The 17,439-nt window shown below is 33.9% G+C and overlaps 1 protein-coding gene across 1 annotated transcript in view; it reads left to right on the top strand.

Moving 5' to 3' along the window:
* The window catches only part of CSMD1 (CUB and Sushi multiple domains 1), a 1,057,303-nt gene that overhangs the window by 811,731 nt on the left and 228,133 nt on the right, over nt 1-17,439 (top strand). Inside the window, exons 17-20 of the mRNA XM_030946379.1 lie at nt 1,713-1,900; nt 9,927-10,115; nt 13,765-13,881; nt 15,224-15,439. Of these exons, the coding sequence (XP_030802239.1) occupies nt 1,713-1,900; nt 9,927-10,115; nt 13,765-13,881; nt 15,224-15,439 (710 nt within the window). The remainder of the gene's footprint in view (nt 1-1,712; nt 1,901-9,926; nt 10,116-13,764; nt 13,882-15,223; nt 15,440-17,439) is intronic.

The following is a 17,439-nucleotide window of genomic DNA, read 5'->3' as shown; positions in this document are numbered from 1 at the left end:
TAATAGTGTGGATGTAGGCCGTTCCATTCTAGCTGCTTTCATTGCCAGAAATGGGTCCTGAAAATGTTTAATGTGTTAGAAAACCTGCAAGCCCTGTATTCCACTGTTAGAGTGGATAGATAGCATAAAAGCAGTCATCTGGATTTTATCCAGCTTATCCAAATAAAGTACCATAAATCTAGAGTTTTCTGTGTGAAGAGGAAGGAATGATACAAAGTGCCTAAGTCAGTTTCTGGGCAGTCATTAGCTCTGATAGCAAAGCACAAGCTTTCTGACTTATGGCTGTGCTTTTGTTTTCAGGGAACCATGAGAGAACAACTAGAAAGAATATTAAATGCTGGCTAAAACTGAGCTTATTCTTATTTTTATTGATGTGTCTGTAAGAATATTTTTAGAAGAGCAATGCTATTTGTTCTGGAAAATGTAATGGGATGGGAGCTTGGTCATTCTGTCATCTTTTCGTAATGAAGTATAAAGTTTATTTACACTTTGAAGGAATGTCACATGTATTTCTCCTTTCTCAAGTGTTTAATATTTTGCACTTTTCTTAAATTACAAGAATACAGTTTCTTATCTCTAGACCACGACATGTGTCCCATATTGGCAGGACAGCTAAGGGTGTTCACTTTGAAAATGTATTGTATTGTGTAGAGATTTCTGCTGCTCTCAGAAGTTGAACTAGCAATTGGGTATGCATGTAAATATATTTAGAGCGGTGTAAATATCTTTATAATAGCATAAACTTCATTGACAGGAAAATTTATGTGTGCATAGTTTAGATGCTACAGCATATCAGAATCTAATATAAGCCCAAACTATCTTGAAAGGCATCTGATGTAAAAAGTGCCATTTCAAGTTCATCTTGAGAAAGAGCGGGTTTTTGCTGTTTGATTTAAGAACAAGTAGTAGATGACATAGATATCCATTATGAACTGGAGAAATGTGATGTGGTTTAATGATTGGCAGACACATTGACTCTGCTGTTGATTTTAAAGTTATTTTTTCTTGTAAATCAACACTCATTAGTCTCCTTACTTTCCATTCTAGTCTACATTACCTGTTGGGGTTTTTTTTTGACACGCTAAAGTAAACTAAGAAGTCATGCTTATTATAACAGTAACGAATTTCAAAATAAAGGCTTGATTTAAATCTAGTATTTGTACTGCTTTATTTCATAGGACAAAAATGATTACCTGAAATTAAAGTAGCAAGCTATGTTAGAATAAAAGCTTTGGGTCAAAAAAAAAATTAAACACTTGACGATCTATAAAACAGCTTTTGCCAAATAGCAAATATCAGATAATGAAATTATTGAGATAAAATTATGAAGTGTTTTTGAAGATGTTCCTAGGGTGTCCAAATATTTCTTAACCTGGGGGCAAAAAATTTCTTGGATCTTCATACTGCAATTCTGTTTGAGACAATTGGCATTTTTGTACCCACTAAATGTCTTTCTGAATGCCAGTCATATGGCTGATCTGAAGTGTACTGAATCCCTTAAAAATTTTTTATGATACTGCAAAAAAAGCAAGGAAAACAATTCATGAAACCTTCTTTCATTTTATTCTTAGTAGTACATGGATGGATTTGTAGCTATGCAAGTTTTTTATGTGTGGTATTCTTGGTCAGTTACAAGTGGGTTACATTTCTATCAGTTGAAGAAAATAACACCGCTCATCCACCCACCAGCTGACTTGCATATTCCTTTTCAGATTCCAGACTGAAGTTAATTATGACACTTTGGAAGTCAGAGATGGGCCAGCAAATTCATCACCATTAATTGGAGAATACCATGGAACACAAGCACCCCAGTTCCTTATTAGTACTGGAAATTATATGTATCTTCTGTTCACTACGGACAACAGTCGTTCCAGTGTTGGTTTCCTAATTCACTATGAGAGTAAGTCTGGTATTTCTCAAATAGGTTTTTATTTAATCTTGAAAAAATTCATTTAATTAGAAAATGAGCAAACAAATAGGAACAAATAAAATTCAGTAGTTATATTTGTGTAAGAACAAATTATGTTTACTCTATGTTGTACTGACAGATAATTCTGGAAGTATTAATTTTGGAAATTTTTTCTTCATGAGTTCTTTTATCTTATTCAGAGTCCTTACAGACCTAGTTGTTTAATCAAATGCAAAATTTTAGAAACTTTCCCTTGTGGGTAAACATATATTATTTGGGTGTTCCTTATCTTCTCTCTCACTTCCTCTCTTTTCCTCTTTCTCTGTTTTTTTCCCTTTTTCTGTGGGCTGAACAGACTTGGACACCTTAACAGTAATGGTTCCAAAATGCAAATAAATTAATAATAATATCTCAATGCAAACTAAAGAATCATCATAATAGCATTTTCTTTTCAATTAAGTGCATAAAATTATGTATATTAAATGGTCTGAAGTCACACCAGTCTTTATATGATAGTACAACCATTCACTTAATTATTTACTGAAGAGAGCTTATGTGTTCAGTGCAGTTGTACCAACTTAGTAACATCCTTTTTATCAGTTGTTCTTATTTGGAAACTAATCTGGTTGCTGTAAATTTGCTGTAATATTGAATCTGGAATAGTGACCAGTTATTTTTTATAGTCACATCAAGGCTTGTCCAAATATTAAAAAAAAGTTGTGCAGTGAAAGCTTGCTGAACACTTCACACCCATGTCAGTGCATTTGCTCCACAAGACTTCTTAAGTTAATCACAGCCTCACTGTTCATATTGTCTTTTTTCTCCCATTGGATTTTGCACAATTGGAGCTAAAATTGTCTCCATTTTGCCTTGTGTTCTATATGTTCATGTAACACAGCTGAAATTTTCTGCAGAGTCTATCTTATTGAGTTAGTCAGCATCAGGAGCTCCTGCAGCATTTCTGTGATCCTTTACTCCATACTGGCAATTGTGTACATCACAGAGGGAAGGGCATCACAATAACCAGTAACATGGGGGTACTAAGCAGATAAAGTCAGTGTTTTCCAGGAGCAAAACCAGGTAGAAAGAACTAATTGAAGCCTTTGGTAATCTGCCAGGAACACAGGAGACTAAAATAGTATTTTGATTTTGCTTGGAGGTTTAACTATAGAAGTTGCTCATTTTAAAGATATCACAACAGAACTTCTATTTGTTTCACATTTCTTACATTTGTAGAAGACAAGGTTGTCAATTTTGAGTTTTAAGAGAAGTTTCTGGATATTTTCTTTCTACCTGTCTTATTTGGAAGTATCTTAAAAATCTTCCCGTTATAGTCATAATTTTGATGATAAAATAAATCACTGCACTGTGAAGCAGAAGGCTCTTAACCTGTTTAAAATGAAAGCTTCACCATTAGCTAAACTGAGTTGAACCTGAGATATCACTAATATTCTATTAAGCTAAAATATGACTGTAGTATAGATTTAATGAATATGTAACCTGTTAAAGGTACTGTGACGGATGTGAAGATAATTTGTTCATTCTTCTCCTTAAATTTCTGTCATTCTGCCTTTTGATGACACTTCAAAATAGCTAATGCAAAGCAGTGTAGATTAAGTCTTATGCATCTGAGCAAAGAAAAAATAATGAAGTGCCTAAAATATTTCTTAAGTAAAACTACTGATAAAATATTAATTTTTTTAAGTAATTAATCTTTTGTCAAGTGTGCTTCATGCCTCAATTACATTTTTCTGATCTCTCAGCTTCCCTAGTTATGGGTTTTGAGTAGGGTTTGTTTAGTTGGTTGGTTGGTTGGTTGGTTGGTTGGTTGGGTTTTTGTTTGTTTTTGTAAGGTGTTTTTTGTTCCTCATTCTCTGAAGTAGGTTGTGCAATCTTAGTATTTTTCTTAATTGAAAGTAAATAGAAATACTTTACCTGCAGATTCCTGTAACGTAAATTGTTCCTTTGTTTATTAAAGTATATTTGAATTTTTTCTTTCCTAATAAGAGAACATAATTTGCGAAGCAAATTGATCAATTATTTCTTCAAATGTTTCACTTACAATTCTGTGCTTTTTGTGGACTAATATTTTCTTCTATCCTAAAATTTATCTGAAAAATCGATCATATTTTAGTCATGTGTTGAGACAGTCAAATTACACTCTATATCTATATATATTTGATAAACATTACAATTCTCTTACACAGTCAGTGAAATTTTTTAAAAATCAAAGATTACCCATTTTAGTAAAAACATTCCTTATTGAGGCCATTGAAAAAATCTACAAAATCAATATTGTGATTTTTCTTAATGAATATAATCAGAACTTTAAAAAATAATAAACCTTTATTCACAGTGTAGAAAATGAGGTTAGATTAGATTTGTTTAGATTAGGTTTCAGAAAATAACTTTTTAGGCTCAGAATATGCAGTCTTCATGGATTTGACAAAGTGTTGAAACTAGTCAGACAGCCCACAATCAATTTTGGCTGTGATAACACAGCATCAAAATACTTAACACTTTTTCATTTGATGAAAAAGATACTCCATTGAATAGTCTGGATATGAGGAAAAGATTCATACAATTTTCTGAGGCACGATACAGTCAATGGAAAAACTTTGAAATATTGGGGAAGATTTTTTATTTCAGCACTCCATTTTACTATGGCTAAGAATCCACACAGAGGCTAAATAAGAAAGGCAGATTTTGGCAACGTGACCATAAAACAATGGAGTTTATGATTGGTAAGAAGTGAAGGAATGAAGCAACACGGTGATTAAATTAATGGTTTGCAAAAATCTAAACCACCAAATTTGGCAGATTGATAGGTGAATGTCCTTGAGTCCTTACAAATGAATTCTTAAAGTCATTTATAAAAGAAATTGATGAAAAATGCAACAGAAAACTATTATTTGTTTTTTGGTGGTTTTGGCTTGTTTTGGTTTGGTTTTGTTTCTTTTGTTATTTCTTTCCCTTGGTTTGGTTTCATTTTGGGGGCTTTTGTGTTTCTTTTGTTTCTTTTTTTAAATTTTGTTTTTTAATTTTAGAGAAAGGTTTCTGTAGCTATTTAAAAATCTCTTTCAATGATGTAATTCTAGAGTTAATAATGTAGATACTACATATATTCAAATATTGCTATAGATAGCAATCAGAGAATTACACAGATCTGTTAGGATAAACACAAAATTCTAAAGTACATATTTAATTCCAAGCACAGGAAACAGAAAGACTGTAACAAAAATATCTATAAATATATTCAAATAAGGGAAAAAATACTCAAAAAAAGTTTCACCAAAAATCAGCTATCACAGGCAAGACTAAACATTTTGTTCCTGTTTTGCAACTTTTACAGAAAATTATAATTTTTACCATATACTCAACATAATTAAGTGAACATTTTCAAGGTAAGAGTACAGCACATGGAGAGAGGGTGCTACACAATATTGAAATATTTAAATATATTTTATTCATCAGGGACTGTTGACATTCCCTGTGCTATACTGAGAGTCAGAGTGGAAGGACCACTCCACTGAAAATTATGTCTGAAAATTCAAATCTGTAAGGAAGTTTAAAAAAAATTCAGAAGGGCACACACTTTTCCAAGCAAGGATGGAGAAGAAAAAGAAAAGAAGGTATTTGGACCAGAAGGATCACGGACATTAGTTTTATCTTTGTTCTTGAAAGATAGTAGTTTCAAGCTGATAAACATAATAATAAGAAATAAATTACTTTTATTTGATCAAACAGATTATGTCAAACCAACTTAATTTCTTTCTTGACAGGTTCACTGCTTTTGTAGATTTGGAAATGGAAAGGGGAGGGAATAGTTCTGTGGTGCCATTCATAAGGCTCTTAAAACTCTTTCAGAGAAGAATATAGACATTTAGTGTGGATGAAATTTTTGCGGTACAATAAATGTACGATAAGGTACAGTAGGCACTGGAAAAAGTTTCTCAGAAAGGCTGTGGAATCTCCATCCTTGGAGATACTAAAAATACATCCAGGAATGGATCTACCTGTGCAACCAGCTTTAGGTGACCTTGCTTGAGCAGTGGGGTTGGACTACATGACCCCAGAGGTTCCTTCCAGCCTAAATTGTTATGTGATTTCTATGATACTGTGAAAAAAAATTAAATAATGATTCTTATGACAATATAAGAACAGTTACAATTTGAGGATGATTACAACCTACAATTATACTAAGCACTATGGCTGAGAAGGTTAGAATTCAAAACAAGCTAGATGAACTGAATAAAGAGTGTAAAACAAAAGCAATTTGATTTTATAAAGAAACATGCTAAGCCTAAATGGGGAAGGAGAAGTAACATGAACAAATAGAAAACAGAAATACAATAGAAAAAGATTTGGATGTCTCTCAGAACCTACATAATCTAGAGAAAAATGTAGCAGTATTGCAAAAAGTTGAATCTTCTAGACATTGTATTTAACCATCTAAAAAACCAAAAGACAATTTCATTTCAGAAAATACAATTTTTTGTTTTATCTAGGATTTGTTCAAAAATTATTTCACTTCATCTGATGACCAGTGAGACTATTGTGTCCAGTTTTTGACACTGTTTAAAAAGACTAGAATATTGCTAACTTAGAAAATATGACACATAAAGAGTCATTGAAAGGTTTGTACTTTTTTAGAAGAGGTATGACTTGGCAGGCAGGGGATATAGCCTGATAATGGTGTCATGGTCCCAGGAAGCTAATAACTGCCACCTGTCCTAGAGTTTGATAGTTTGAAAGAGCCTGTGCTCCTTCTCAATCAACTCTTTACAATTATTTTCCAACTACACTTATCACTGTTGTGCCAGAATTGTGCCATATTTCTCATATCAAAGAATTACCCCTTATTTAATTTTAGGTTATGTCCTAGTAAGAAAAAATAATCAAATCTTCAGGCAAAGAAGCAAAGAAAAAATATTTATTTTCAGCTATGTTCATGATTGCTGAAACTTACAAACTGAATATTTTTCCCTGGGAATGAAACTATGTTGCCTGAGCTGATTTTATTTATTTAACACTACTACTTCAGTCAGGAAGTTGGAAGCTGATAAATTTTTTATAGGTTTTGGTCTTCTTGCAAAAATGTGAAACAATGGAGTCAATGTAAGTTTGAATTATCATTTCAAAAAGAGCCTGATGAGTTTACCTGTTGTGTGTGATTCAGAATGCCAAAGCAGCTGATGTGTTCAGGCAGGGGTGGTAGGCTGCCCTAAGAGGAAGGAATTTTAAGAGTGCCGCTGGGGACCTGCACCTACACTAACATATTTCAAAATATGAGGCATGATTTATCTGAAAAAACCTAATGTGCATCAAAGTTGACATTTCATACAGATGAAATTAAGGACACTTACAATGCAGAATATTATAGACTTAAATGGTTTCTTTGAGCCTTTATTAAGCAGTTTTATCCAGGCGAAGGGAATCTAAAAATGCACTGTTAGCTAACACAGTACATTTGCATTAAGAATATGCAGTCAAGTCTAGAGGAACTTATTCGTCTAGAATTTAAGTATGTCAGGGTTACCTCATGAAAACTTACCTCATGAGATCATAAGCTTTCAAATCTGAATTCTAAGTGAGATATAAGAAGAGCTGGAAGGTACAGAGAATATTTTTCTGTGAAAGCTAGAGTCATTACTTATGATATTTTTATTTGTAGTCCTGATTCCAACACTCATATCTATAGTTCTGAACCCTTCAGTTTATGCCCTGATAAATCAATTTTTTCCTTAGTTTTGAACTCCTCCTACTTTGTTCCTAGGTTGTGTGGTAGTCCTGGATAAACAGGGCAGGGTAGGAGCAGTAAACTGAGAGTACAGCTTCCACAGAAACAGTTAGAGATGCACAAGCAGCTGAGAGGACCAGCACCTTCTTCACCCTTTAGAGGGCTAAGAAACTAGGAAATGCCTGTGAAGAAGGCAGTTGTGGTGGAGTAACCTTGCTAGATCCCAGGTTCTGAAATCTTAGAAACACCTTCCCCCTACCCCTCCCTTCTTCTCTGGCTGAACTCACTATCAGTTTTATCTACCTCCTCCTGCTGAGAGGTGCAGGGGGACAGGGCATGAATGTTGCGATCAGTTTATCATACATTATCGTTGCTGCTCCTTCCTCCTTGGTGGAAGGGTCCCTCAGATTCTACTCCTCCTCCAGCATTGGGTTTCTCCCCCAGGGGACAGCCTTCCATGAATATTTAAAATCTGAATGCTTCCCATAATCCAGAGCTCTTTATGAATGGCTCTGGTATGGGGTGCAATCTTTCAGGAACAGAGTGCTCCAGTGTAGGTCTCCCACAGTGTCACTAATTCTGCCAGCAAAGCTGTTCCAGCATGGGCTCCCGTCTCCACCAGGCCACAGATCCTGCCAGGAGCCTGTTCCAGTGTGGACTTCCCATAAGATCACAGCTCCTTTCAGAATCCATCTACTCCAGAGTGGAGTCCTGCACAGACTGCAGGTGGATCTCGGATCCACTGTGAACCTTCATGGGCTGCAGTAGGACAGCTGCTTCACCACGATCTCCAGCACGGGTTGCAGGGGCTTCCAAACCTTGAGCACCTCCTCCCTCTTCTTCTTCATTGACCTTGGTCTCTCAGAATTCTTGCTCTCACATTCTCACTCTTCTCTATGGCTGCTGTTTTTCTGCATCAGCTTTTTGTGTCCTTCTTAACTGCATTATCCCAGAGGCTCTACCACCATCTCTGAGGTGTTCAGCCTTTGCCAGCAGCAGGCCCATCCTGATGCTAGATGGCGCTGGTTCTGTTGGACATGTGGGAAGTTTATGGTAGCTCCTCACAGAAGCCACTCCTGTAGCCACCCCTGTCTGCTAACTTAAGACTTGTCCATGCAAGCCCAACACAGGAGTGAGGGTGAAGGGGTATTTTACTTTTTTATTTTGTTTCTCACCATTCTAGACTATTTTTAATTTGCAATAAATTAAATAATTTCTTCTCAAATTGAGTCTGGTTCAACTGTGATTGTAATTATTAAGTGATCTTCTTGTCTTTGTCTCAGCCCTTGAATTTCTTCATGTTCTTTTTCCACCTTGTTCTCTCCCCCTGTACTGTTGAAGGGGGATAATGAGAGAGCAGCTGAGTGGGGGACTGGCAGCCAGACAAGGTCAATTCAGCACACATAGTAACAGAAAATAAAAGAAATTCCTGTCATCCCAATAGTGAGTCTCTATTTGTTTCCCTCATGTGCCTACATTATTTTCATTATACTATTACATTCCACAATCATTTGCTATCACTAGAAGCACAATGTATAATGTTCAGTTAATGAGCCTTCATTTGATACTTTCAGGGATTTTTTTTCAGCAGATAACTCCAGGTTTATTTGCCACAAACTATTTAATGTCTCTAGAAGACATAATTACCGGAGACTCTTTCTGTCAGATAAGAGTTATAAAATTGTGAAAGCTATATTATTTGTCTTTCTTTTTCTTTCATGTATAGGAAAATATCTGAAAGAATTCAGCAGTTTGTGACCTCTTCAATTGCAGTTTTTTGACAATGCTTCTTGTTGTACCAAATGATCATAACTGTTGTATTGGATTCAGCACATATCTATGCAGAGGAAAATTGAGTTGTCCTGCAGTATCAGAAACTGAATAGATGAAATAATCAAATATGACTTTTATACTTGCAAAATATTTATTCATACTTTAAACTGTAGTATCTTCCTATAGTTTCAGATGTGCAGTACTTTTATAGTTTTGGTGTTTTTAATTGATTGACAAAATATCTTGAAGCGCAAGTCTTCTTCTATTTCATTTTTACTTTTCTATTCTATGAAACTTAAAATTGGAAAACCATTCTGTGAGTCAGACAACAGCTAGAGAAAGGGTTATATATCCCCTATCGGTTCTCAGGCAATGCTAACTAGGAATTTTGGAGGCTCTTCCTTTCTCCTGTCTTCCTTGTTTTGTGTTTTGTTTGGGTCTTTTTTTTCTGTTTATTATCTGAAAAAAAGGTGAAAAAACCAAAATTAAATCTCTGTGTTTCAGGTGTTACTCTGGAATCAGATTCTTGCCTTGACCCAGGAATTCCTGTGAATGGCCATCGCCATGGTAACAACTTTAATATCCGCTCCACAGTAACCTTCAGCTGTGATCCAGGATATACACTGAGTGATGAAGAACCACTCATATGTGAAAGAAACCATCAGTGGAATCATGCATTACCCAGCTGTGATGGTAAGGGTCAAGCTCTTCAGATGGCAGGCTTAAAGTCCACAAAAGTTAATCTATTACTTTCAGAACTAATTAAGCTTGTCATTGCTACTACCTCTGTTCAATTTCAGCAAGATCTACACTTTTAAAAAATTATTTTATTGTTAATAAAAGCCATGCTTTACATCTCTGTATCAGTTTTTAGTGAAATAGTGAAAAAGAACCAGGCACATATTCACAAATAGAAAAATTCAGATTCTCAGAGTGTTCCATTTTTCAACTGTGAATCAAAATGGTGCCATACAACTAATACTTTCAACACAAAGCCAATAAAATTAATTTATATTTAAACTCTAAATACTGCATGCCAAAATGATTGTTTAAAATTTAGGATGCTCAATACTAAAGGAGATAAACCATGATTGGCAAATGTAATTAATTTTCTTAAAATATTTTTGTTTTGAAACTTTGGTTTGTTTAATAATTGTTTTGGCGGGTATGAAGTATGAAACTGTCTAGAGCTTTCATGAAACATTTTTTTAAATGCAGAATTACTTCATGGTTTAACCACAGCCTGCAACCAAGCCTTACACAGCTGCTTGCTCATTCCCACCAGCAGGATCAGGGAGAGAATCAGAAGGCAAAAAATGATGATACTCCTGGGTTGAGATAAAGACAGTTTAGTAAGAAAAGCAAAACCTGTGCAGACAAACAAAGTAACGCAAGGAATTTATTCACTGCTTCCCAAGGACAGCAGGTGTTCAGCCATCTCCAGAAGAGCAGATGACAAATATCATCAGTCTGAACTTCTCTGTTTTCCCTTTTTCTCCCCACTTTATATACTGAGCCTGATGACATACGGTGTGGGGTATTCTTTGGATTAGCTGCAGTCACCTGTTCCTGCTGTGTCTCCTCCTAATCTCTCACTCACCCCCAACTTCCTCACCAGTGTGACATATGAAAAGCAGAAAAAGTCTTGGCTCTGTGTAAACCCTGCTCAGAAATAACAAAAGCATCTCTATATTATTAACCCTGTGCTCAACACCAGTTCAAAACACAGCCCCATACTGAGAAGAAAAATAACTATACACCAGCACAACTGTGTTCCCTAATATTTCTGTGTTCTTTTTTGTAATTGGATTTTTTTGGCTAAGTTCTGCTTCTGTGAACCACTGAATCAACCTAATTTCTCCATTGAATCCTTGTATAGTTGCTACAAAATCCCTCTTACAGAAACCACAGAACACTGGCAAAGAAAGGCTCTTGCTTTAGTGAATTACTTACATTCATGTATTTCTAACTTGCTTTTCAGGTCCAAGGTTTTCATTGATTACAGTGGAATGTCAGAGGACAAACTTAGATTCAGCAAAGTATTTCAGTTTCTCACTCTGTTTTGAACTGTTTTGTTAAATCTGAGCACTAGTCTTCTCCTTCTAACTCTCACTACAGCCTTCTGGCCCCATTCTCAAAACATCTAAACTACCAAAAGACTATTATAGAAGTTAGCTAATCTAGCATTCAAAATCACTCACCTTGTAATCACCACAACCCATTCCTCCTTTGCAAGTACAGACACAAAGCATTTCTAAATTGTTTCATTGTTTTTATGTGTTTCTTTCTTTGTTTTCTTTGCTGTGATGGATTGACAAATGCAAAGAAATCTTAAGCTTCAGTAGTATTCTCTTCTTTTTCTACTTACTTTAAATAAAATGTGTAGATGTATTTTTGAGTTAAAATATCAATATTTAACTCTTTTTTTGAATATGAATATTGAACTTCAGGAAGACCTAGTCAATTTTCACTAATTGAAAGAGATTTTTTTTCCCAGGTCCTTCACCCACTTTCACATGAGTGTATGTCAAGAAAATGTCAAGCCTTTCTGGAGTATGTTCTCTAGACAAGCAACACATAAGGGCTCAACATACATTCAGTCTCTTCCTCACAGATTAAAGTCCATTGTATTAACTAGTCTAACATGGCCTAGAACTCGCACCTTATTACGAAATCATTCTGTTAGTGTATTTGCCTTTTGAGGTTCAACAAGTTGTGACCCAGATTTCTGGATTGTGACAGATTTAACTGAGGTGGAAATGAGCATTTTGCACTCATCTCTCGAGTACTGATGTTCTCAAAATTATTACTTCAGAAATTAATTTAGCAGAATAAATGCCTAAGGGAAAAGCATGTTGCTTTGTTTCATGCCAACAAAGAAGAAATAAACCTGCATACAAATGCAAGGTGGTTAAAGTTCCCTTTAAGTAATTGTCATTCTCAAAATATGCTAATGCCAAGGTGGAACATGAAAATAATTTTTGAGTGAGAGCTAAATTAAAGCACATCAACTCCATATTTTAAATTTTATTTAAATAGGGAAATTATTTTTGAAATATGTCATATCTGCTTTAAGTAATGTTGCACAGTCAAATAATTTTCTTCCTTCTGTGGTGTTTACAGACTAAGATAAGGATTTTTGAATGCATGTTTTATTGTTAATTTATGGCACTGTAAATCTGATGTCCATAACACTGTTTTTCATTATTAAGTATTGTTATCAACCATATATTTACTGTGGGTTTAGTCAAATGTGTTTTAACTCATACTTGCATGCAGAAATAACTATATTCAGGTAAAACCAGGCTGGAAGCATTTCCTTTCCTTTTACTTACTTATAAATATATAAAAGTTACATAAATTCATAAAACATTAAAAACTTTAACAAAAACTTTAGTCTAATAAGAAATGAAAAAAAAAAGGAACTTAAATTATAAACCAAGTAGATGTGTACATATACTCACATCTACATAAAGGTACTTCAAGTTTATTGTATATTTTTTCATGTATATTTTCCATACAGTTAATGGCAAAGTGTATCACTCTATGTGAGGAAGAAGACTAAAAGCATCTTAATGTTTTGTTACATTACTGTTTAAATATTTAGTATATTAAAATTTTAAAAAACAACAGCATAAAAACTGGACAGCAAGAGATGAGTGAAAAGCACAGTCATGCTATATTTATAAGATCTGTGAGCAATTCAGAATGCAAATCTTAAACATTAATTAATTTGCTATGCAAATTTGAACAGCCTAGTTTAGCAAATTCTAGTATGCATAAAATGTTTTCTAGCATAGTTCTCCTGTCTTCCAAAATATTCAGTTCCAAAAAAATTACTTATGATGGGACAATCTAAATCTTTGAAAAAGAGGAAGTTACACTTCTTTTTTTCCCCTGAGTGTTGCAGTAATTATCAAACTTTTACTTACTTGAAAAAATGTGCTTTTTACTGAAGTATTTTTGTTTGTTAAAAATGCAGCTGAATGTATGAAACATAGCAGCAAGATTTTTTTTGTGTTACTTCACAAAAAAACCCCTTATTTTTTACATACTACTGCAATAGGTATTGATACTTGCAATAATTTTTTGTGTGTGTGTTCTGCTAACTAAAAAGAGAGGCTTTAAATGAAAAATAAACTTCTTTTTAAGGACTAATTTAGAAAAAAATTGTTGTCAAAATGAATGTTGTGGCTTTGGATTAATTAACTTCTTATTTTAATCCTTTATTTTTAAGTGTAGATAAAAAATGAGCTCTCTCTCTCTTTCTTCCTCTCCCTCTCAAACCCTTTTACAAGAAAGGCTTTTGTTATTATTTTCATTGTTTTTTTCTCTTCTTAAGCTTTATGTGGTGGATATATTCATGGGAAGAGTGGAACTGTTCTTTCTCCAGGTTTTCCTGATTTTTACCCAAACTCTTTAAACTGCACTTGGACTATTGAAGTGTCCCATGGCAAGGGTAAGTGTCTAAGATGTTTTGCATATATATAATGTCTGTATGAAAAAAAAAAATTAGACACACATAGCTAAAAAAGGAAATGTCCTTTATGAGTGAAACCAATACTTTCTGCCATTCCTTTGAGGAAGAAGTTTAACTTTCCAAAATAAATATCTTCAAAGGTGGGATTCCCAGTTTGTGTTTATTTTTCAAAGGAATAATTATTTTTAAAGTTGCCAGAGGCAATGTGTTTTAGTCTCAGAAAAATGGGAAAGAGTGGAAGAGGTAAAATATGGGAAAAGAATAGCTACTGGTTAAATAGCCCTAAATTTCTTTCAGTCAAAGATGTCAGGACTTTGTTGATGGCTGTTTGCTATTATTGAACATAAAGGAACAGATTGGATCTGTGTATTGGTAACCTATGATTTCAGACTTAAACCATTACAGCAAAAACATATATATCTTTATGTTACATATACAGTAGAATAGTATCTGAATAAAAAAATTACTGAGAAGTATATGGGAAGTTTGTACTTTTTAAAATCTTCTTAAAGATTGTTTGGTTTTGGTTTTTTTTGGTTTTTTTTGTTTAGTTGTTTAGAACTCATAAAACATTTTAAATGTAAAATATATGAGTAAATGTGCTAAGAAGAATGTTGTTCCCCACAGTAAAATTTTAAATGTATCATATGTATTGTATTTGAAAATTTATTGTATTTGAATACTGAACTGTAAGTAAAAATTTAATTCATTATTGAATTGGGAGTTGGCAAATGAAAAAACAAAAAAAACAGTCATTATGTCAGGTAAATTATCAGTTCCAGAAAATAGGAATCTGTATTTATGTATGGCTGTACATAAAAATTCTGTATGCTTTGTCCTTGTATTTGGAAACTTCTCTGAAGCTTAGAATTAAAAGCCAGAATTGTGTTGGAGGAAATGCAAAAATAAAACACAAATACAAAATTTCAGCCAAGTATTAATGTATGTCTCCTAGGTAATAATGAAATCAAGGTAGATATTATACGTAAAAGAGAAACACAGGAACATGAATAGCACCTAAACAATACAAATTTGAATTTTCAGAGTTCTATATAAAAATAGCGCTGAATGCCATCAATTCTCTTATAGGAACTATTGATTTAAAGTGAGCTAAACAAGCATCCCCATTGCACATATTATTCAGTTGAGCTCATGTGCTTTCTGCAAACTTTATTTTCAAAATTTCAGGTTTTGAGTCTAACTTTTTCTCAAAATGTTTCCATGTAACATAAAAATTGTTTTCTGTGTCACCTACATACGAAGGAATAGAAAAACTTGCTATTTAATGCTTTTCTTTCCTCCCTTTTTAATTCTTTTAAAGGTGTACAGCTGGTTTTTCATACTTTTCACCTTGAGAGCTCTCATGACTATTTGCTCATCACTGAAGATGGGAGCTTCACAGAACCTGTAGCCAGATTAACTGGCTCAGTCTTACCGCCTACAATTAAAGCCGGCCTCTTTGGAAATTTTACTGCACAGCTTCGATTTATATCTGATTTTTCAATTTCTTATGAAGGTTTCAACATAACATTTTCAGGTAATGAATTCCATTCTGCTAAATATCCTGAAACTGTTCCAGATGGTATTTCACTTGCAGATAAGAGAAATAAAGAAAATTAAGGGGAAAGAATTACAAAGATAGAAGGCACTAGTTCAGAAGAAATAAACTAACTTGTTCTGAAATATAGAACTTTAAATAGCGGTGGTATGCTGACTCAGATTCACAAAGGATTCTATATTGAAGACTGATTTTGAAATGGAAAATGTGTATATAAATAAAACACTTATTAGGTATTGATATATTTCTACAAGTTATCTCTTTAAGATAAGTGAAACATTTGTTACTGCTTCTTATTTACAGTCTTCTAAAACTAGATGACATCTAATATACATTTCTCAGTAATTTTCTTTGCCTATCTCCATTACTAGCAAGCAGAATTACAAATGTAGCAGGGCATCTCACCTCCCAACAAGAGCTCATCTATTGTTTGTTAGCTGGTCAGATAAACAGGATGAGCTGTCTTGTAGTGAGTTATTTTGGCACCGTAACCAAAATGGCCAGTTCTCTGACATCTCCCAGCTGCCTATAAACATCTTACTTTTGAAGTGAGATCTGGAAGGTATGCTGGATTTCTTACTGACAGACACCTCACTGACAAACTAGAAAAGCCACACCAAACTTTCACAAATCAGAAATCCTCGGTACATGATCCTGGAAATGTGTGGAGTTCTTCCCATGAGTAGGGATGCTTATTTTACAGTTACTCCCCAGGGGTTAAATGAAGAAATCTGTGTTCATTATTGTGATTTTGGTGGTAAATTACAATACTGTTGCTAGCTTTAATTATAGGTACTTGGAAACTGTTTTATGCTAAGCTGTACTCTACTAGTAGTTCTTTAGTTTCATATTGCATAATAATTCTGATTAGGATCTTTGTGGTATTATCTCTGTCTGTTTAATAAATAATTATTTTTATAAATAGAGCTGATTTGCCATCATTAAAACTTGTGGACCAGAGTAAGTCCTTAAATTTAAGATGCTGCCAAGTTCTGACACTAAGACAGGGTTTTTCTGAAGCTTCTTCTTGTCCCATGACACACATGAATGAATCAAGTGTTAGTTGAAATGCACATGCACATGCATATTTTATGGAAGGAGTACATAAGGAACTCTCATCCAACTTTCCTACATAATTTTTCAGGAACTGAAGGCCAATAAGTTTTGTTGAGAATTGGCAATGTTTACAGATGGCCATGATATTTATGAGTAACGTATCTCATTTAGCTTGCTTATTTAAAAAGGAAAAAAACTACCTCACTGATTAGAGCAATAGTGTTGGATTTACTCCTATTAAATACTAAAATAAATTCATTCTGGAGACTTTGGACTCACCAAAGCAGAGGTCAGCAGTTTTACAAGTTTGAAATGTAAATACAAATATTAATTATTTCACTTATAATTTTTTTATCACCAAATCAAAAGAGTAGAGCGCTAGCCAAGTTGTAGAAAAAACACACAAAATATTGCGGATGCAAGGGGGAAAATTGTGCAGTAACAAAAGATATGGATCACAGAACTTTTGGAACATGACTGAAAGTTTATGTCCTATCTACAAGATACAGAGACAGCATATGGCATCATTTATATTAAATACACATTTTGAGAAATATTATGAGGTACGTTAACTTATGAAACAAATAGGTGATTCTGTTTTTGTACTTTCATGCAACCAGAATATATTTCTTCTTAGTAAAAAGTGTTTTATGAGAACACCTGTTTTGAATGTCATCAAAGATTGAAATTTGTCATGAAAATTGCCTTGTGCCTAAAGGTGTACTACAAGGTATCACCATGTCTAGTTTAGCCCCCACAGTACTGAACAGAAGTAATAAATCATATGTTTTCTAAACTTACAACATTTGCCAGCAGAAACTGATGTAGTTTATAGATTGCCTCTAATATTCAGAACTTTCCTACAAGACAGTTACTAAAGGGAAGAATTTATTTATTCCTTTTTTTTCTGTATATCAGCTGTT

This window comes from Camarhynchus parvulus, chromosome 3, assembly GCF_901933205.1.
Source record: "Camarhynchus parvulus chromosome 3, STF_HiC, whole genome shotgun sequence".
Lineage (NCBI taxonomy): Eukaryota > Metazoa > Chordata > Aves > Passeriformes > Thraupidae > Camarhynchus > Camarhynchus parvulus.
Note: the sequence above shows the minus strand (reverse complement) of the source record. Positions and strands in the feature narration are given on the sequence as shown.